We start from the raw sequence: 22,440 nt of genomic DNA on the forward strand, positions 1-22,440 counted from the left end.
CTTGTGTAACTAACTGTAAGGGCTGCTGGGAAACGCAGTCGCAAGAGAAGGAACAGTGACCACCTTGAAGCTAGCTCTGTGGTGATAGAGAAAGGGGAGAAGAAATTTTGTTGGCAATTCCATCACAACTCTCAAACTAGGTTTCTTAGGAGGCTTATCCATCCCTGATGGTGTTCCTATGGCAGGTAGCACTTCCTCAGAGAAGAATCTTCATCCAATTCCTTCATTTCAGGAACCAGGAATGTTTAATGGGAACTATTTTTTTTTGGGGGGGGGTCTTTTTGTCTTTTTGCCACTTCTTGGGCCGCTCCCACGGCATATGGAGGTTCCCAGGCTAGGGGTCCAATCGGAGCTGTAGCCACTGGCCTACGCCAGAGCCACAGTGGGATCCGAGCCACGTCTGCGACCTACACCACAGCTCACGGCAACACCGGATCATTAACCCACTGAGCAAGGGCAGGGACCGAACCCGCAACCTCATGGTTCCCAGGCGGATTCGTTAACCACTGCGCCACGACGGGAACTCCTAATGGGAACTATTAATGTCAGTTACAGTTAGGTTCAAGTACATGAGACAGAAAACCTAAAATAACAGCAACCTTAGCAAAATAAATGTATGTGCTTTTTTAAAATCTCATATAACAGATGTTCATCATAATAACTGTGCCTCAGCTGACTTTGTGTTTTTTAATTTTAAAATTTCTTTTTCTTTTTTTCTTTTTTGGCTGTTTGCATGGCATATGGAAGTTCCTGGGCCAGGGATCAAATCAACTACAGTTGTGACCAGTGCCTGAGCTTTAGCAACACCAACCCCCAATACCAAGCTGCGGATTGAAGCCATGCTGCTGCAGAGAAGATGCTGATCTTTAAACCCGTTGTGCCACAGGAGGAACTCCTTTATTTATTTATTTATTTATTTATTTTAAACTGAAGCAAATACGGCCAAAATGTTTAAAATTAAACAAAACTAGGTAGTAAGAAAAGTAATAATGATGCCTCATGGTGTCAGGGACTATGTTCTGCCATTTCAGCATTTGGTTTTCTCCTGCCATTTCAGCATTTGGTTTTCTCCTCATAGCTCAAGATAGCTGCCTGAACTCCAGCCATCTCTTCACATTCCCTCTGGCAAAAGGAGGAAGACAGGCCTTCAAGGGCATTTTCCAGAAGTCATATGCAGTACTTCCATTTACATCTTATTAGTCAGAACTTAATCACATAGGGCCCCAGCTGCAAGGGAGGCTAGAAATGTAGCCTTCTTTCTTGACAGTTATGAACCTCACCCCAAACTGGGGGTTCTTTTGCTGAGGAAGAAAGGGAGAACAGATATTAGGTAACAATAGGCAGTCTTTGCTAGAAACTATAAGTCCCTGTGTCCACACTAGGTGCCCTCACCTCTGCCTGTGTGTTTCTCTGCTCATGTTGAAAGAAATCATCATAATAGCTAATGTTTATTGAGTGCATACCAGATACCAGACTCTGTGGCACATCATTTATTTTTCACAAGTGCTTAAAATAGGAGTCGGTTAATGTGGGACTGTTGACAGAGGTGTGGGTGGAGCTGAAGAAACCAGAAGGACTTGAGGTGCCCAGAGATTAGCAAGAGCAGGAAACCATAACCACCCCTGAAAGGGCAAATGATCAGTGTCATCCCACTGGCCTGACCAGAGTTTAGAGACCTGTGAGAGGGGCTACCTCACACCAGGTCGGTCAGTGGAGCTGGAGGAAAAAGCCAGGCCAGCACCCCTGCCATCCTGGGCTGGAGTGGCCCTTCTCCGGAGGCAGGTCAACACCCTTTCTTTCCTTTCTCCTCCCACCTTGGAATGCCCCACAGTGGCTCCCTTTGGCTGAGCCACGTGGAAGGCAGGAGAGCGAGGGTGCCCAGGGAGCAGCCTCCTGGGGAGCAGAGTGGGACAAAGAAGGGCAGAACATGGGTTGGGGTTGGGGGGAACAAAGAACAACTCACATGGGATAATACGACTCCCTTTTATGGGAAGGGAGAGCCCGAGGTGGGGAGAGGGTAGGACATTTGCCTAGCTGGTAAGCAGAGGCAGGACCCCACCGCCAGCGTCACATGCCTATACTGGGTGAGGAAGGCACAGCACACGGCGCCTGCCTGACTGTCCTCGGGGACCACCACGGCACCCGGTGCACTGCGCATGCGTTGCTTGGACGGGTGTGTTTCAGCCCGGGAGTAACCGCGTCGTTCTTGCCCTTGCAGGTTGCCGTCGCTAACCTTGGCGAGGCGGTGAAGGACGCAGACCTGCTGGTGTTTGTCATCCCCCACCAGTTCATCCACCGCATCTGTGACGAGATCACGGGGAGGGTGCCCAAGGATGCGCTGGGCATCACCCTCATCAAGGTGACGGCCCCTCGCTGCACGCTGGTTACTGGCAACTCCGTTTTCTTTCCTCTCTCATTTATGGGCGATAAGGAGCTGGGGTGCAGGGGGTGGTTGTTATGGTTGGTTTTGGTTTGTTTATTTAAGATGTCTGGAAGGTCATCAAAGCCGCTCCTCCACGAGCCTCACTCAGCTCACATTTATGAGGGGCTGCTTCCTACCTTGGGGGGGGTGGGCTGGGGGGCGAGGGTGGACTCCTCCGAGGAAAGAGCATCCTGTGCAGTTCGTGGGTCTCCGCCCACGCTCTAAAAGCCCACGGTGGTTTGCATTAGCTGGGAAATCACTTGACTTCACCATTACTTACCCCTCCTGGGTTTATCCCCACACAGGGTGTTTTAAACCAGAAATCCACAAGCCATCACCAAAGGCCCACAGACAGAATTCAACCGGTTCATGGATCTAAATAGGGGGGAGAGAGACACTTTTATTCATTTTCACCTCACTGAAATGAGCATTTCCTTCACTTAGGAAAGTAGGCCACAAGCCAATTTCAACAACAGTAATATTAGCAGGACCTTGACCCTGTTGTCCATAGAGATCAGAGGTGTTTTCATATCACTTTGCAGTGGCTTCAGATATCTCAGGGTATCATTTATGATCATCACGGTTTTGAAATTATGGTAATTATTAGACCTGCCATGACGTATCTTTTTGGAATTGCATTAATAAAACACGTTACTTTGTCACTTTTTTTTTTTAACATTTTGATAACTATTTCAAAATAGTCGTCTTCCTGGCTTATCTTTTTTTTTCCCTGGCTAATCTTTTGTATTTTGCTTTATGCATATGAATTCTGAGTATGAGTCCATAAATTTCGCTGGACTGTGGGGAGTGGGGCAGGTCCAAGTCATAAAAAAGGTTAAGAACCCCTTAGAGAAACTGTTTTGAAGTGTCATAGGTGAATGTTCATGAAAGCAAACAACTCAAATGTTAGCCATCAGTGAGATGGGTAGATGTCTTTCTTTAAATTTTTTTATTTAAGGGCTGCACCCTCAGCACATGGAAGTTCCCAGGTCAGGGGTTGAATTGGAACTTCAGCTGCCAGCCTTGTAGCTATGGGCCTATGCAACAGCCACAGCAACGCCAAATCCAGGCCTTGTCTACAACCTATACCACAGCTCATGACAATGCCAGATTCTTTTTTTTTTTTTGGCTTTTTGCCATTTCTTGGGCCACTCTTGCTAGGGGTCTAATCAGAGCTATCGCTGCCGGCCTACGCCAGAGCCACAGCAACGCGGGATCCGAGCCGCGTCTGTGACCTACACCACAGCTCACGGCAACGCCGGATCGTTAATCCACTGAGCAAGGGCAGGGATTGAACCCGCAACCTCATGGTTCCTAGTCGGATTCGTTAACCACGAATCCGAGGCCAGGGATCAAACCCTCCTCTAGGATACTAGTTGGGCTCGTTACCCAACTGTTACTAATGAGCCACAATGGGAACTCCAGTAAGATGGGTAAATGAATGGTGGAAAACTATACAGTAGTAACCAGAACTATATAGGCAGTGAACCAGAACATTCATTTCGTGTAGCTGCATGGGTTGAATCTTCCAAAATAATGTTGTGGCATGAAACAGCATGTCATAGGTGAATGATAGAGTTTCATTTATGGGCTTTCAAAAACAGGTGTAATGATATAGCTAGCATATTGTTTAGGTACAGTTTTATGTGGCAAAATGATCAAGAAAAGTTAGGAAGCAGGGCATAAAGCCTGCAGGATAGAGCTTCCCCCGGCAGGGATGGGGAACACTAATAAGAGGGGGTATGAGGGAGTTCCCTGGTGGTCGAATGGTTAAGATCCACTGCGGTGAAATCCCTGGTCTGGGAACTTCGGTTCCATATCAAGCCACTGCACGTCCCAGGGTGAACTTGGGGAGAGAAACAACAGACTTCATAGGTGTCTGTCATGTTCTGTTCCTTAACCTGGGTGGTTACCTGTTCCTTTTCATTTTATCTGTAACTCTTTAAACGGTACCTACACAATATATATCTTGTCCACAAGAGAGATTTTTTTCAAGTCACGTGTGCCTTTGGAGGTCTGAATCTAGATAACTTAGAAAGTGACTTCTGACTCCTGACTCTTGTCTTGGGTAGTTTGTTTTCCCCTAACTTGTGGACATCCTTGCAGGGCATAGACGAGGGTCCCGAGGGGCTGAAGCTCATTTCCGACATCATCCGAGAGAAGATGGGTATTGACATCAGCGTGTTGATGGGAGCCAACATTGCCAATGAGGTGGCCGCCGGCAAGTTCTGTGAGACCACCATCGGTGAGGGCCTTTTAGGCAAGGGCTGAGGAGCCTGAGCATTTTGTGTCTTGACATGCACATTTTCCATTTCTGGAGTATTCTGTAGTGGATTCTTTACTACCTGCTTAACATTCCTGAGGTGGATGCTCAGTGGGATGGGAATTTTATGTTAGGAGGCTGTTCTATGGCACTGCAGTGTTTCGACAACCTTTGTAAAGCCAAGAACCCCCTGCTGACCCGCCGTGATCCACTAGTGCATTATCGAGGTTAGTAGCAAATGCAAGGGCACTTGTCGAGCAGGTGGTTACATCCATGGTGGGGGTGGGGCTCCCCTGGCCTTAGAAACCCAGCTTTTCTTTCTTTACAAATGCCAGGGTCTAGATCTTTTTTGGATTCCAAGGAGGGCTAAAGATTGGCAGGAATGATCCCTACTTTCAGGTGAATGAGCTGAGGCTCATGACCTGCCCCAAGGTCACACAGTTAATATAGAACCAGGCATGAACCTGGGTCTCCTCTTTCTCGAAATAGAGAGCTCTTTCTACTCTTAGACATTGGTGGTATGAAAATTTTTGTTTCTTGTAAAAAAGGGCTTCAGAATTCTCAAGTACCCGTGTACTGTATTAGAGGACTTATAAAAGAGTAATGTTGGATTTCCAGATGCTTTGCGAAAGTGCCTGTACCTTTACTGCTCCGGAACTTAGTTCCACCCTTGTCAAACATGTCAGCAACATGGATTGTTTCTCCTTGTCAGCTTTGTCAGAGGAAGCTCTGAGAGAGGTTGTGCTCTCTTGAGTAAGATGGGATGAACCAGAAAAGGTGGCAATTCAGGATGTTTTTACTGGTTTTTTTGTTGTTTGTTGCTTTTTTTTCTCCTTTATTTTTTATTTATTTTTGGCTGTGCCCACAGCCTATGGAAGTTCCCAGGCCAGGGATTGAACCCATGCACAGCAGTGACCCAAGCCACTGCAGTGACAATGCCAGGTCCTTAACCCATTGAGCCACAGGAGAAGTCTAGAAAACCGCCCCCCCCTTTGATGTTATGACCACACCTGTAGCATATGGAAATTCCCAGACACTAGGAATTGGAGCTGCAGTGCAGGCCTACACCACAACCATAGCAACATTAGATCTGAGCTACATCGGTGACCTACGCAGCTTGCAGCAGCAACACTGGATCCATAACCCACCGAGTGAGGCCAGGGATTGAACCCACATCCTCATGGATACTACTAGTTGGGGTTTTTTAACCTGCTGAACCAAGACAGGAACTCCATTTTTTTCTTTTAGTCTTTTTAGGGTGTCAGCCATGGCATATGGAAATTCCCAGGCTAGGGATTGAATGGAGCTACAGCTGCTGGCCTGCATCACAGCTACAGCAACACAGGGAACTGAGCCATGTCTGTGACCTACAGTACAGCTCACAGCAATGCCAGTCCTTTTTTTTTTTTTTTTTTTTTTTTTTTTTGTCTTTTTGCCATTTTCTTGGGCCGCTCTTGTGGCATATGGAGGTTCCCAGGCTAGGGTCGAATCTGAGCTGTAGCCACCAGCCTGCGCCAGAGCCACAGCAACGCGGGATCCGAGCCGCGTCTGCAGCCTACGCCACAGCTCACAGCAACGCCGGATCGTTTCCATTCAACCCGAGCCTGGGAATTTCCATGTGCCGCAGTTGCAGCCCTGAGCAAGGGCAGGGACCAAACCCGCAACCTCATGGTTCCTAGTCGGATTCGTTTCCTCTGTGCCACGACAGGAACTCCATTTAAAATTTTTTTTTTTTTATTTTTGGAGAAATAATAATTTTTGAAAGGAAGGTATCACAAATATTTTATTTACAAAATAATTAGCAACAGGGTATAAAAATTCAAACAGTATATAAGAAGGTGTAAAACTAGAATTAAGATGGTAATTTCCCACATACTCCCAGTGTTCCCAAGGGGGGAGTTCCCGTTGTGGCGCAGTGGAAATGAATCTGGCTAGAAACCGTGAGGTTGTGGGTTTCAGTTTCTGGCCTTGCTCATTGGGTTAAGGATCCAGAATTGCCATGAACTGTAGTGTAGGTCGCAGACATGGCTCTGTTCCTGTGTTGCTGTAGCTGTGATGGAGGCCAGCAGCTGAAGCTCCATTCAACCCGAGCCTGGGAATTTCCATGTGCCGCAGTTGCAGCCCTGAAAAAAAAAGTGTTCCCAAAGAGAGCCACTGTTAAGGGTTTGTAAGTATCCTTCCAAAAAAAAATTTAAATTTATATACTAGTCTCTATGTAGGTTTTATTCTTTCACAGTTTTTTTATTCATCTGTGATTTTAATGTAGCCTGTGAAATTGTCATTTAATTTTATTTTTCAAAACTAATTATTAAGTAGTTGTTCCAGCTCAATCCTATTTGCCAATAATCAATTTGCTAATTAGTTGGTTGGGATTGACTGTGTGCCCTAATCATTCTGTAGTGTTGAGACTTCTCCAATCCGGGATTTAAACCTGTAGAATTTAGCTAGGATTTTTCCCTGCCTCTTAGCTTTGTTTGTTATAGGAAAGCTCCCAGTTGGGGACATTAGGCTTTTTTGGGTTTTAGGACACACACAGAAGTAATCTCTTCCTCTGGCTTCTATTTACCCAATGCTTCCACTGCTTTCTGTGTGAGTTGGATTATGGTTGGCAGGAGTGACCTGAATGAAATTAAACATTGAACTGGAAAGTGATATTTTCTAACTTTTTTAATATAACTCGAATTTAATTATGAAGAAATATCAGACAAGTCCAAAGGGTCATGTTACCAGACAACTGGCTTACACTCCTAGAAAATGTCAGTGTCCTAGAAGACATGGAAAGGCTAAGGCAGTGTCCTTGATTAAAAGAAATCTAAAGAGATATGACTACTGAATACAGTGCGGACTCCTGGGCTGGATCGTGGTTGAAGAGAGAAGGTTGCCATAAAGGCAACATGGAGGTGATAGGTGAGTTTGAATTTGGGGTGTAGTTAGATAACTGTATCAACATTAAATTTTCTGGATTTATTATTGTACTCTGGCTATCTTGAACTCTTTTTTTTTTTTTTTTTTTTTTTTAAGGGCCGCATGTGCGGCATATGGAAGTTCCCAGGCTAGGGGTCAAATCAGAGCGAGGCCAGGGAACAAACTCTCCTCCTTAAGGATACCAGTCAAGTTTGTTACAGCTGAGTGACAATGGGAACCCCCCACCTCATTTTTAATTATAGCTGAAGGAATCTTTGCCCACCTGAGGCTTCTGTGGAGGAAGAGGAAATAGCGTTGTTTTCAGTATCTGGGCGTGGTGAACTGTGGCGCCCTCTTGTGGTGAGAGATCCCTTCCTTCTTGGGACTGATTAGGGAGTTGGAGACCTTTTTTTTTTTCCTCTGGAAACCCACTCAACCCACAGATATTGCATTCCGCAAATACTGCTCAAGTTCTGCTATGTATCAGTCATGGCACTAAATGTCAAGGATACATAATGTCCTTCTATGTGGAAGGAGCGTCTAAGTACACAAATAGGGAATTAAAGACTGAAATGAGGGTTTTGAGGAAGTCATATTTAGTAGGTTGACTATCTCCAAAACTGAGTATGGAAGAGAAGGTAAATTTTCCTGTCTTTCTGGTTTTTGTTGAGTTTGGGGAGCTCTTCCACATGGCTCTGTGGCATTCCTATTCTGGACCAGATGCTCTGGGTCTCTGCTTCCTCTATCACTGCTTATGACTGGTAATGATAGCATGATAAGTGCTTTCTTACCCACAATTTAAAATAAGAGCTAATTTTTTTTTTTTTTTTTTTTTTGTCTTTTTGCTATTTCTTTGGGCCGCTCCCGCGGCATATGGAGGTTCCCAGGCTAGGGGTTGGAATCGGAGCTGTAGCCACCGGCCTACGCCAGAGCCACAGCAACGAGGGATCCAAGCCGCGTCTGCAACCTACACCACAGCTCACGGCAACGCCAGATCGTTAACCCACTGAGCAAGGGCAGGGACCGAACCCGCAACCTCATGGTTCCTAGTCGGATTCGTTAACCACTGCACCACGACGGGAACTCCAAGAGTTAAAATTTTTGAAGGTACATTTGATAATGCCATTTGCAGCCACATGGATGGACCTAGAGATGATATACTAAGTGAAGAAAGACAAATGTCATGATATCACTTATGTGTGGAATCTAAAATATGATACAAATGAAAATGAACTTATTTATGAAACAGAAACAGACTCATAGACATAGAAAACACTGGCTGTCAAAGGGGAAGAGGGAGGGAGAGGAATAAATTAGGAGTCTGGGATTAGCAGATAGAAACTAAAATACATAAAATAGGTAAACAACAATGTATTACTTTATAGCACAGGGAACTGTGTTCAGTAACCTGTAATAAACCATTATGGAAAGGAATAAAAAGTAAAAAAATAAAAGGTATGTTTGAGAATATGTAAGATGGCTATAAATCCAGCCCACTTCTCTGATGCACACCAGTTGTAACTTGTAGCCACTGAGGCACCTTGTATCAGTGGCTGATGGGGAACACTCTTCTCCCTGCCACATGTCAGGCTGCTCACAGCTGTCGACATCTGCTTAAAGCGGTTCAAGTGGGGGCTTGTCTACAACCTCGTGAGCCTCTCTCATGTTTGGAGGCACCAGGCAGTGGCCCGTGGTGAGGGACAGAGATGACAGTAACGTCATGATGTGGGGCCTAGTTTACCCAACCCAGGTGATGAAACGGTGCTGCTGGTCTGGAGGACTGTTTGAAAAAGGAGGAAGACAGTTTCCTCAGAAGGACCTCCTTCTGGTTTTTGGACAAAGGGGAACCCAGCTAAATGACATAATGGCAAGGCCTGTGGAATAGAAAATGTGTTCATAAGTATTCGTGTAGCTATCTTAACCATTTTATTATGGAAAATTTCCTTAAAGCAAGTGAAATTAGAATAGTATCATGACCCCATCACCCATCTTTAATAATGATTAATTTCTGGCTCTTTTTTTTGTTGTTGTCTTTTTAGGGCTACACCTGTGGCCTATGGAGATTCTCAGGCTTAGGGGTCCGATCAGAGCCATAGCTGCTGCTGACCTACACCAGAGCCAGAGCAACGCCAGATCTGAGCCACATCTGCAACCTACACCACAGCTCTGGCAATGCCAGATCCTTAACCCACTGAGTGAGGCCAGGGATCGAACTTGCAACCTCATGGTTCCTAGTCAGATTAGTTTCCACTGCACCACCATGGGAACTCCGATTTCTGGTTTATTTTATTATATCCTACCCTATTGCACCTACCCCGTGGGTCATTTTGATATTATATTAGTTTTTTTTCCCCCAGGGCCACACCCATGGTGTATGGAAGTTCCCAGGCTAGAGGTCGAATCAGAGCTCCAGCACCAGCTTATGCCACAGCCACAGCAACTCAGGATCCAACCATATCTGTGACCTACACCACAGCTCTCAACAACACCGGATCCTTAACCCACTGAGTGGGGTCAGGGATCCAACCCTCATTCACATGGATACTAGTTGAGTTCATTACTGCTGAGCCACAGTGGGAACTCCTCATATTATTTCTTGACAATCGTCTTTTTTTCTGCATTGGAAGACTTAGCTCTAATTGTGATGTTTGCTTGTTTGTTACTTGTTTATCTTCTCCTTTCCCACCCCAAGAGGAATGTAGCCTAGAGAGAGCTTGGGCCTTGGAGCTAGAACACCTGGGTTAGAATTTGGGCTTTGCCTTCTGCAGGCTGTGTGACCTAGGGCAACTTGGTAAACCTCTCTAGGCCTCTTGTCTGTCAATGGGGAAAATCATAAGCATGTAAATAGCAGCTATCCCATTATTATGTAAACTTTTGCAGGCTGATTTTTACTAACAGGCTGTTTTCATACCTGATTCTTATTTTTTTGAAAATTTTATTCGAGTATAGTTAGTTTACAATGTTGTATTAATTTTTGCTGTGCAGCAAAGTGACTTAGTTATATACATATATTTTTTCATAAGCTTTTCCATTATGGCTTATCACAGGATATTGAATATAGTTCCCTGTGCTAAACGGTACACACCTGATTCTTACAGACACTCATACCAGTTCTAAGAGTGCTTTACTCATGAGGCCAGAGGAGGCTAAATCAGAGGTTTGCAAACTTGTCTGCCCGTTTGGAGTCACCTGGGGAGCTTCAAAAATTAGTGATGCCTGTTCTACCCTAGAGCTTGTGATTTAATTGGTCTGTGGTATGCCCAGCCTTCATGCTTTTCAAGATCCCCAGATAATTGTAATGTGCAGGCAAGCTTGGGAACAAGCTTGGGAGCCTAGAGGCAGGAAGGGCCCAGGTGCTATGGTCCTCAGAGAGTTTTCTGCCAGCTGTTTGTGGAGATTGTGACATGAGAACCAGGTCTTGGCTGATGAATTTATTTTATCATTCTGAATTCCAGGCCCTCCCACAGTTGAGCCCCACCTTGCACCCCGCCAACCAGAGCAATTTTTTTTTTTTTTTTTTTTTTTTTGGCTACCCGAGGCATATGGAGCTCGTGGGCCAGGGATCAGATTTGAGCCATGGCCGCAAACTAAGACTCAGTTGCGGTAATGCTGGATCCTTAACCCACCGTGCCCAGGGCAGGATTGATCCCAAGTCCCAGTGCTCCCAAAACGCTGCCAATCCCATTGTGCTACAGTGGGAGCTCCCAGAGCGGATTTCACTGCAGGCTTTGTGTGTAAAGTTTGATTTTGTTTTGAGCTGGAAGTTTCTAAACAAAAGGATGGCGTGTAAAAACCAAGGCTCTGTGCATTCCAGGCTCAGAGGGGAAACAGTGAGGGCAAAACCCAGGACCCTTTGAATGCATGGCCATCTTCTGCAATTTAGTCAGTGAATGCACTGGTCAGTGTTGCATCTGTTTTCTGTTGCCCTAGTGATGTTAAGTAACAAAGAATCCCAGAATCTCAGTGGCATCCTGTATATGTACAGTTGACAGCTCTGTGGATCCACTGAGGGGTTAGTGGATCTCTGCTGGGTTGGCTCTGCTTCTCTGTCTCCTCTCCTTGTGAGGTCCAGCAGGCCAGCTGGGGCATGTTCTTCTCACAGTGAAGGCAGAGGGGCAAGGGAAGCAGCCCTCCTACTGCACAAATGAGCTTCAAGCCTCTGCTGTGTGTCTATTAATGTCCCCTTGACCAAAGCCTATCATGTGATTGAGCCCAAGGCCAAGGGGTGGGGAAATCTGCCCCACTCACTGTGGTCCGTGAGTTAAGTTTTGTTTGGGGCAAAGCGAGGACTGTATAGCTCGAGAGGCAGCATCTCAGATAGCTCTGAAAAACCGCTCCAAAGGCCTGTCAGTGACATCCCTTTCTAACGTCAGTAGAAAGGGATGTCCTCTCCTGCGGGAAAGAGAGGGTAAATGGTTTTGAACAGTGTGTTTGTTACAGATGTAAACACAGAAGTTGAGCTTTTTTTTTAATAATGATTTTTATTTTTTCCATTATAGCTGATTTACAGTATTCTGTCAGTTTTTTGCTACCCAGCAAGGTGACCCAGTCACACATACATGTATACATTCTTTTTTCTCACATTATGCTCCATCACAAGTGACCAGATATAGTTCCCAGAAGTTGAGCTTAGAAGTGTCTGTGGTAGTGAAAGATTGCCACAGTTTTATTAGATATCAAACAAGAGAAAGATGCTTAAATAAATAAAATGTAATGCATGTACTCAGTGTTGACTTAAAAAATAAAGAAAAAAGCACAGTGTGAGAGCTATGAGTGAGTTAAAGTTTGTTTGGGGCAAAGCGAGGACTGTATAGCTTGAGAGGCAGCATCTCAGATACCTCTGAGAAACCGCTCCAAAGGCCTGTCAGTGACAAAGAATGTCAGTATGTATGTGATTTTGGTGAAGGGAGAAGGGTACATGCAATCAAACACACATTTCATAGAAGTTCGCTGCTAAATCTCCCATGAAGGTTACTACTAGTCACAAAGAGCAGGTGTCACCATGAAAGATTTTCTAGATACGAAGAGGTATGGATTTTATGGATGATATGGATAAGGATTTTCTAGATACGATATGCTTTTCTATATATGAGGAGATGCAAGAATTGGGCTCATGCAATCTTCTCTTGAAAATATCTTAACTATATGAAGACCTGTTCTGCCAGTTTTCTCAGTGTGCCATAACCTGAGCACTTTTCAGGGGGTGTTGAGGGTCAGCAGCTGCAGTGGCTCATGATTCAATCCATGTAGAGGCAGACGGCAAGTGCCAGTCTCCTGCTCACATCTGGAGAACACAAAACAGCCACTTAAAATAATGTAGAAAATGGGAGTTCCCTTGTGGCTCGGCAGGTTAAGGGTCCAGCATTGTCACTGCTGTGGTGAAGGTGTGATCCGTGGCCTGGGAACTTCGACATGCCTCGGGTGCAGCCAAAAATAAAAATAAAAAATGTAGGAAGCATATGATGTCACTGAAAATTATTCTTGCCGTAAGTGAGGGAAAGCAGATTATGAAACCACATCCACGTTATGATCTCAATTTTGCAAAAAACTGTATTATGTATTCCTCTTCCAGTAAGTTAAAGATGTATGCCAAATTGTTAATGATGATCTGGGGTGGAATTACAGACTATTTTAATTTTCTCTTTCTAGTTCTCTGACTTCTAAATTTCCTATCAGGAACATATGTTACTTTTGTAATAAGAAGAAAGTCATTTTGAACTGTGTTAGATATGAAAATTAGGCCGAAAGGCTGTTATTAATTTCCTTTTCTCTAACCTTTGAATAGGCAGCAAGGTCATGGAGAATGGCCTTCTCTTCAAAGAACTTCTGCAGACTCCGAATTTTCGAATTACGGTGGTGGATGATGCAGACACCGTTGAACTTTGTGGTGCTCTGAAGGTAAAGCAGCCCTATTATTTCTGCCCCCGCCATTGGCGTTATTGCAACCAGTCCCCAAGCAGCGCTCTGTGTTCTGTGGGTGTTCTTGGAGCAGAACAGTGAATTGGCAGCCTTGTTTATCACTTCCTGCTTCGCCCCAGCCTTTCCTGGACAGTGATATTTCCTCTCAATTTGCGGTTTGCTTTTATTTGTAAATCTGGGAGGCACTGTGGTGTTTTGTTGTTGGGGAAACTGACCACATTAACATTTGGAAAGCAAGGGGTGGACTTTGATCTTGGAATCTCCCCTGGCAGGGAGTCTTCTATTAATTGATACCTTTTCGCCTTACACATTATCTTGAACTTGGAGGAGGAACTTGGTCACTGTGAATGTGCCACTGATGGGTTTGATAATGTGGCTGGCTCTTTTTAAAGGAAAAAAAGCAGTCTGCTGAGAGGTTTTTCTAAGAATAGCTTTATCTAAAAAAGGAAAAGGTCAGATTAAAGAAGCAGCTTCTATTGGCTAGTGGCTTGGGCGGGTCAAGGGGAGTTTCTGCCCTTGGACTTGGGCTCCTGAGATATTCCCTTCTGCCTTTCAAAGTTTTAAAAGGGGTACATAGAAGGGAGTTCCCTGGTGGTCTGGTGATTAGGACTCAGCGCTTTCACTGCTTGTGGCCCGGGTTCAATCCCCGGTCTGCTGGGAACCGAGATCCCTGTAAGCTGCTGTACACTGAGGCCAAGAAGAAAAAAAAAAAACACAAACTCGTGGTTGCCGTATGGTCCCTGTATCCTGACTACAGGAAAGAGCCAGCAGGGAACTGGACTTCAACTTGTGATCCTTCTCCCCTTGGAATCAGAGCTGTCTTACTGCCATCTCAAAGGGGGGGGGGGGGGCGGAGGCGGGGAATAAAAAGCCTCAATGTGAACGAATAACCCTTTTGAGTCATTTCTTTTGTAGCAGCAACTGCTTTTCAGGAACTTGAGTGCCTAGGGAAGGAAATTAAGTAATCTGGCATTTGCCTCACTTTGTCGGGTGGAAATTGCAAAGATTAGAAAAATGCAGGGAGACCAGCCCAGAGAGTGTCTTCCCACTCTTCAAACAGTACATCTTTTTTTCTAGTCAGAATTCAAAACCACCTTCTAGAATTAATATCACTTGGACTCCCAGGCAGCCTGCGTCCATCTTTCTGAGTGCTTAGGGGGTAATCTCACATTGCACTCAGCCTGTTATATGGCTAAGATGCTGGCTTTGGCTGCATTGTTTATTTTTGTTGGTTGAGATTTTTATGGGTTTTTAATAGTCCTTCATTAAACTAATGACCACTCACCAGCAGAGGCACCATGAAGGCCTAATTGCTCAGCAAGGTCTGGGTGCTCCAAAGCTGTTTTAAAGTGACTGTTTTAAAGTTTGGTGGTGGGTGGAGATGCTGTGAGACCCTGCCCAGAGCAAAGGTGCTGGGGGAGAAGAAAGCTGCTAAATGGAGGGCTCTGGAGAAGCTTCTATTAATGGGACCACATGCTGGTCTTGTGTCTGAACTTAGCCTAGCTTTTCATTTCTGTTGGCAGGAAGCCTACCAGTGGATTTGTGCTGCTAGCATGACAGAGTGGTTTTGTTGGGGGTGGGGGGGGAGCGGCAAATGGGGGTTGAGGACCATTTATTATCGTTCCCCTGGCTTTCCTTTCCAACAGGATCAGTTCCCATCATTCCTTCCAGCTTGCATTAGAGCTGGGAGTTTCGAAAACTGAGAAACAGGCGCCTTGGCAGTAATAACAGCTAAGGAGATAGAGACCTTATCTCTAGTCAAGGACTAGAGATCTAGTCTAGTCTTATCTAGTCAAGAACTCCAAAGTAGCCTCTGTTAGCACAGGCAGAAAGTGAACACTGATTTTAAGGATCAGTGGTGCTCTTTAGTGTCCAGGCAGTTGAATAAAATGAAGCCCTCCCTTGTTAGAGCCTGCCAGGCAGGCGCAGATGGGCATATGTTCCTTTGATTATGTAATTAATAGTTTTGTTGTTGTCTTCCTGTTTATAAAAGGTAGTTCTACACAATAGAGATGTAAAAAAGAAAGTGAAAATGACTGACAATCTCTATATCCTGACATAACCACTATTAATGTTTGTTATATATACTTTTGCAGTCTTTTTGACAAGTACACATGTATGTGTACCCTCTTTTTAAAAGTTTTATTTATTTGTATTCATTTTTTATTTTTTGCTGCTGCATGCAATGGCGTGATATGGAATCTCATTTCCCAGACCAGGGATCCAACCTGGGCTTCATTGGTGAAAGCACCAAGTCCTAACCACTAGACCACCAGGGAACTCCCATGTATGTCCCTTTTCTTGCCCTTTTTTTTTTTTTCTTTTTTTTCTTTTTTTTTTTTGTCTTTTTAGGGCCACACCCATGACCTATGGAAGTTCCCAGGCTAAGGGGTCGAACTGGAGATGCACCTGCCAGCCTGCACCACAGCAATAGCCAATCCAAGTCTTTTTTTTTTTTTTTTTTGTCTTTTTGCCTTTTTCTAGGGCCACTCCTACGGCATATGGAGGTTCCCAGGCTAGGGGTCTAATTGGAGCTGTAGCCACTGGCCTACACCAGAACCACAGCGATGTGGGATCCAAGCCAAGTCTGCGACCTACACCACAGCTCACGGCAACGCCAGATCCTTAACCCACTGAGCAAGGCCAAGGATCTAACCCACAACCTCATGGCTCCTGGTTGGATTCGTTAACCACTGCACCACGACAGGAACTCCCAAATCCAAGTCTTAGCTGCAACCTCCACTGCATCTCACAGCAACGCTGGATCCTTAACCCACTGAGCAGGGCCAGGGATCAAACCCGCATACTCATGGATACTAGTTTTTGTTACCACTGAGCCACAACAGGAACTCCAAGGGAGGATTTTTTTAAATGCCCATTTTACTTAAGTATAATTTATGTACATTTGATTGTATCATTTAAACATGTAATACAGTGTGTTTTAACATTTGGGTATATATACCCTGAAAATCATCACCACAATGCAGAACATTTTCATCATCCCAAAAATTCCATGTTTCTTTACACTTCACCTCTCCCTCCCAAGCCAGGAGCCACTGGTCTGCTTTTGTACACTATAGAATTTTTGTAACGGAGTTGTGCAATATATACTCTTCTGTGTTTAGCTTCTCACTTGGGGTGAATTTTTGTGTTAGTATACATTTTAAGAGGTACTGCATATAGAAAATATAGAAATCATAAGTGTACAGCTCAACCTATATAATTTTTAATAAATGCTTTATCAGGATTAAGTTTCACTAACATAGACCCAAAATAATAGTGGCTGAATAAGGTAGAAATTTATCTCCTTCTTATGTAAAAATCCTGAATCCATGTAACAACTCCATTCCACAGAATTCTCAGGGACCCAGGCTTCTTGCAGCTCAGGAGGTATGGCTTTTGTCGTCATGTTCTAAGATGGTGACCAGAGCTCCAACTATCACATCTAACATACAGGCAGTAGGGTTCAAAAGGGGTGGGGAGGCAAAGGGTATGTGGCCGCTGCCTTTTCTTTTTTAGGACTGCACCTGTGGCATATGGAGGTCACCAGGCTAGGGGCTGAATCAGAGCCACAGCTGCTGGCCTCTGCCACAGCCACAGCAATGGTGGGATCCAAGCCGCATCTGCAACCTACACTGCAGCTCATGGGAATGCCAGATCCTTAACCCACTCAGCGAGGCCAGGGATCGAATCTGCATCCTCATGGATACTAGTCAGATTCATTTCCTCTAAGTCATGACAGGAACTCCTTGGCTGATGTCTTTTAAGGCAGGTTCTGGGGCAGTTGCAGTGTTAAAATTTTGGTTTCATCTTAATGGGCATTAAGTACTTAACTGCGTGACTCCCTGCTGCAAAGGAGGTTGAGATATTTTGTTTCCCCCTGGGTAGCCATGTACTTGCATGAAAATCAGGAAATCTCCTCTGACTCTGGAAGAAGGGAAAGTACATTAGGAGATAAACCCATCACCTGGGCCACAGAGACACAATTCATTGTTGGGTTGTCTGGTGAGGTTCACCACCCTAATTTCTGGGTGTGTGGGTTTCCTCCAGGGCTCTGTCTGGGGTAAACTGTTCTGTGGGCCATAGCCTGGTGTCTTGTCCAGCCAGGACCCCTGCTAGAGCCCAGGAGCCATTTGTGGCATTCAAAGACTTGGTAGTCACATGAGTCTTGAGGGAGTCTCAGTGGCTAGTAGCTACTCTGTTGGATGAGCAGATATAAAACATTTACATCATTGCAGAAACGTCTACTGAATGAAGCTGCTCTAGCAAAGGCCATTTCTTTCTTTTAAAAAAAAAAATTAATTAATTTTTTTGGCTCTGCCTGTGACATATGGAAATGCCCAGGCCAGGGATCAAACCTGAGCCACAGCAGTAACCCAAGCCACTGCAGTGACAGTGCAGGATCCTCAACCTTCTGTGCCACAAGGGAACTCCTAAGGCACCTCCTTATCAGGGTGCCCAGCCTGATTGGCCAAGCATGAGCTTGTCCTTGCCCTTGTCCTCCTGGACATCTTAGCCAGGCTACGTTACACAGGGCTCGACCTGCAAAACACACATGGGATCCAGCCTATAGTTAGGCTCCACTTGGCAGACCAACACTTCCTTTAGGTCAGATGCCCTTGGAGCTCGCATGGGGAAGAGTCAGATGGACTGCTGGACTTAAGAGAAAATACTGACTTGGGTTTCTGTGGGCCTTCCTGGGTGGTGAGAGGGTCTGCATAACCTGCAGGTCGCATGAGCTCCTCCTCCAGTTTTATGGTCTTTTTTGTGGGGGTGAAAGAAACCAAGCCCTGTCCGACCTGCCCTGATTCAGAATTGTACGGGGAGGATGATTGCCCGAGTATTGCCATAACCCAGGAAATAGGCAAGGGCTTAAGCACATCTGTCTCCTGAAAATCAGGGTATTTTTAGCTCCAGAGCAGTTGAAAGCAGATTTAAATGCATAGTGGATAATGATAAATTTCACAGCTGAGCGATTCTCAGAGGACATCTGCTCGGGTGCTATTCAAACACGATTCGACTGCCTCAGAGTGTTTATTTTTCTTTTGACAGTGATGAGTGGTGGAGTGAGAGAGTAAGGATTTCAGGATCCATCATAAGGCGATTAAACTGGCCCAGGGTCCCCTCCTAAGGGAGGCGTTGACTCTGCAGTGGCTCCAGGCTCCCCGTGGTGGGGAGATCAGATGACCAGTGGAAACTATGAGGTGGTCCTGATCTTTGTGCCCACGGGCCATGGGCACCCCCATCTGCCTTTTCCCTGCCTTCTGCAGTGACGCAGATGATCAGAAGCATTGGTTTGGAGTTCAGGGCTCCCGCATCCAGCTCCTGCTTGGATGCTTCCACTGGCTGAGAGCTCACTCGTTTTCTGTTGGGTGGGGTCAACTATTCCTGTTAGAAAGTTCCCATCTTGCTGAGCTGGCCCCTCTGTGCCTTCAACTCACTGGCCTAGAGCCGTCTCATGTAATCTGCTCCCTGGAGAGGACTAGGGAGCTGGACTGCCAGGGTTCGAAACCTAGTTCTGCTGGTCCTGACTTTGCAAACTTGGGTGAGCTACTTACCCCATATGCCTGAATTTTCCCACCTCTGACTGTGCATAGTAAATAGAACCTGCCTTGTAGGAATGTTGTGAAGATTAAATGATTTAATGATGCATGAATTGGGGAGTTTCCGGGTGGCTCAGCAAGTTAAGGATCTGTCATTGTCACTGTGGGTTTGATCCGTGGCCCAGGAACTTCCACGTGCCATGCACATGGCCAAAAAAGCCCAATATATGGCAATATATTAGAGCAATTCAATCAGATTAACTGTTGTTACTTTTATTATTTTTCCCCATAAATAGTTCCTCCTCCCAAGCCTCCCCTTTTATCTCCTTAGCCTCCATGCAGGCCGAGGATACACTCAGCTTTCACATCTGATTGCAGGGGTCTCAGGATGGTCTCTTTGACCTGGTGATGGGTGGGAGTGGGCAGGCCACATGTGCCATACCAAGGAAGCAGCAAGGCCCAGGGAACAGTGGGCTGGAGGAGCCAGGCACCGGGGGTGTGTCCCTACTCCATCAGTCACCATCCAGCCATTGTTGGCAAGCTGCTGACCCTCTGAGCCAGCAGGAGGACATGCACTCCCTTGCTGGGGTTGCCATGAAAATTCAAATGAGATGGTGTGTGGAGTGGCCGGGTGGGCTCCCTGTAGGCACTCTGTCAATAATGTGTATAGGAGCCCCTCATTGACTGATAGGAAATCCCTGTTATCTCCTTTTCAGTCTGTACATGCTGGTTTGTCAGGTGACTTCCAGAATCGATGGTGATAAAGGAGGGGGACACAGGGCCATGGTCCTAGAGGCATTGCAGAGCCGTTTTGGCAATCTAACCATTTGGAACCTAGGCCTTGACATGTTGCCATGGTAACTTCGATAAAACCATTTGGCAGGCTCCCTCCTGGCCTCTGTGGCCAGCCCCTCTGCATGTCCTTAGGTGTCTCTGTTGCCCCAGTCTTTCCCGTGGTCTGCAGTCCCAGGGCAGGCCGCAACTGAGCCAGCTTCCCTGGAGGAATGTCACCACCAGAAAGGCCTTGAAAGCTCTCCTCCAAGCCCTGAATTTAACACCTGAGGCCAAGAAGGCCCAGAGAGGTGGAGTGATTATCCCAAGGTCACACAGTGACAAGGCCAAGTGAGGCCTAGAACCCTCTAAATGTCATATATGTGCCCCTTAGTCTGGCTGCTATGCCAGGAGGGGTAACTGGGCCTGTATGGGCCCAGCCCTGGGTGTTCCTTGGCTCCTGGTCTCTGAACTGTGCCCCATCTACAAGTTTCAGCTGTTCCATCCCCAATAGAAAACATGGGCTTTGCAGGTCTTAGGCGTCTGTGCAAGTCCTCACATCTTCGAACAGCACGAAGGCAACCACAGACAATCCGTAACTGAATGGGGGTGCCGGGTTTCGAGTACAGCATCACTTACAAACACAGGCAGTTGGCCCTTAATTTACTGAGCCCTTACTAGGTTACCAGCTTCCGAAGGGCAGGTCTGTGTCTAATCTGCATGGTGTCCAGCAGAGAGCTATGCCATGAGCCAGTGCTCTAGAAATGCTAGGTTAGGGGTTATTAGAGGAAACAAAGGCAGAAACTTGAGTTGCTCCTGTGCAGCCGTCATGACCCAGCACTCCCACCCCAGGTATGATCCCTACAGAAAAGCCTGCACGCCGTTTGACCAGAGGCCACGTCATAGCAGCACTGCTTGTAGTGGCCCCCAACTGGGAACCACCCCAGTGCCAATCAGCAGAAGAATGGGTAAATAAATTGTGGTATATTCACACAATGGAGTACGATGCAGTGGTGAAAACAGATGCAGTATGTGTAGAAATAGGGCTGGGTCTCACAAACGAGACAGAGAAGGCAGAAACAACAGTAGACATTACATCCTGTATGATTCTCTTTTACATAAAGTTTAAAAATGGGAAAAGCAAACATGCCATTAGAAGTGGGAGAGTGGTTACCTTTAGTGGGAAAAGTGGTGGTGGTGGTGGGGCTATAGCACTGGTTAGGTTCTGTTTCTTTTTTTTGGCCTCACCTGTGGCACGTGAAAGTTTTTGAGGTCAGAGGTCTGACCTTAGCCACAGCAGCGACAACACCAGGTCCTTAACCTGTCACTCCATCAGAGAACTCTGTTTTATTTCTTGATCAGTGTTTCTGGTTTGTGAAAATTCATCATGCCATACACTTTGAGTGCTTTTCTGTGAATGTTACAGTTGAATAAAGCATTTGATTTTTTTTGTGGGGGCGGGCCATACCCACGGCATATGGAGGTTCCCAGGCTAGGGCTTGAATTGGAGCTGCAGCTGCCAGCCTACGCCACAGCCACAGCAACGCCAAAACCGAGCCACATATGCAACCTACACAGCTCACACAGCTCATGGCAACGCCGGGTCCCCTATCAACTGAGCGAGGTCAGGGATTGAACCCACATCCTCACGGATTCTAGTCAGCTTTGTTTCTGTTGCACCACAACAGAAACTCCAGCATTTGATCTTTTTTTTTTAATGGTTTCTACAAATAGTATTTGTCTGGTGGCTGTGATCCACTGTTCCTGTTTTGTGGCTAATGCCCTCCCCTGAGCCTGGGTCTGGGCTCTCTGTCCCTCTGTCTTCTCTCTTGGTCCCTCCCCAACTTCTCTACATCCTTTTCCGCAGCAAGTGTGTGACGGCATCTCCGGGTTTCTTGTCTCTTTCACAGAACATCGTGGCCGTGGGAGCTGGGTTCTGTGATGGCCTCCGCTGTGGCGACAACACCAAAGCTGCCGTCATCCGTCTGGGGCTCATGGAAATGATTGCCTTTGCCAGGATCTTCTGCAAGGGCCAGGTGTCTACGGCCACCTTCCTGGAGAGCTGTGGCGTGGCCGACCTGATCACCACCTGCTATGGGGGCCGGAACCGCAGGGTTGCTGAGGCCTTTGCCAGGACCGGAAAGGTAGCTGCTTCCCGCCCTCCCTTCCCCCTCCCCCCCTAGCTCTGACCTAGTGTGGGCTCCTGGGCTAGGGTGTGGTGGAGACAGACGTGGTGGTTGCTGGTCTTACCCTGCTCACACCTGTCTGCCTTCACTTCAAAGGGCTTCAGTCCTAGAGTTCCCTGCTGGCTCAGCAGATTAAGGATCTGGCATTGTCACTGCAGTGGCTTTAGACACAGCTGTGGCACAGGTTCTGCCCCTGGCCCGGGAACTTACACTTGCCACGGACAGAGTCAAAAAGAAAAAAAAGCTTTAGTCATATGACCTCTGCCTTGGGTATCATTATCGTTCCTCGGCTGGGAGTTCCCCTCCTCCGCTCTCTTGAAATAAGTGGTGCTCTGGCCTTTACAGGAGATTGTTTTCATCCTTTGTTTTTTTTGTTGTTGTTTATTTATTCAGAGGATTTTTATTAAAGGGTATCGGATTGTTAGGTTCTCA

General features: G+C 46.2%; 1 protein-coding gene across 5 annotated transcripts in view; it reads left to right on the forward strand.

Annotated features, from left to right (window-relative positions):
• GPD1L (glycerol-3-phosphate dehydrogenase 1 like) overlaps positions 1-22,440 on the forward strand; it is a 49,945-nt gene that overhangs the window by 17,241 nt on the left and 10,264 nt on the right. For 3 of the 5 annotated variants that reach the window (XR_014822684.1, XR_014822685.1, XM_003483139.5), the window contains exons 3-6: positions 2,219-2,359; positions 4,529-4,667; positions 13,375-13,487; positions 21,733-21,966. Coding sequence is in view for 1 of the 5 variants with exons in the window: in XM_003483139.5 (XP_003483187.1) it covers positions 2,219-2,359; positions 4,529-4,667; positions 13,375-13,487; positions 21,733-21,966 (627 nt within the window). In the remaining 4 variants the exon portion in view is untranslated. Of the gene's footprint in view, positions 1-2,218; positions 2,360-4,528; positions 5,944-6,776; positions 6,876-8,476; positions 12,343-13,374; positions 13,488-21,732; positions 21,967-22,440 lie in introns of those variants that run through there. The other 2 variants (XR_014822686.1, XR_014822687.1) reach the window with 2 other exon arrangements.

The sequence above is a fragment of the Sus scrofa genome, chromosome 13 (genome assembly GCF_054392235.1).
Source record: "Sus scrofa isolate SSC_HxYL_T2T_F1_AM1 chromosome 13, Sscrofa_HxYL_maternal_Yorkshire_Landrace_v2.0, whole genome shotgun sequence".
In the NCBI taxonomy this organism is placed as follows: domain Eukaryota; kingdom Metazoa; phylum Chordata; class Mammalia; order Artiodactyla; family Suidae; genus Sus; species Sus scrofa.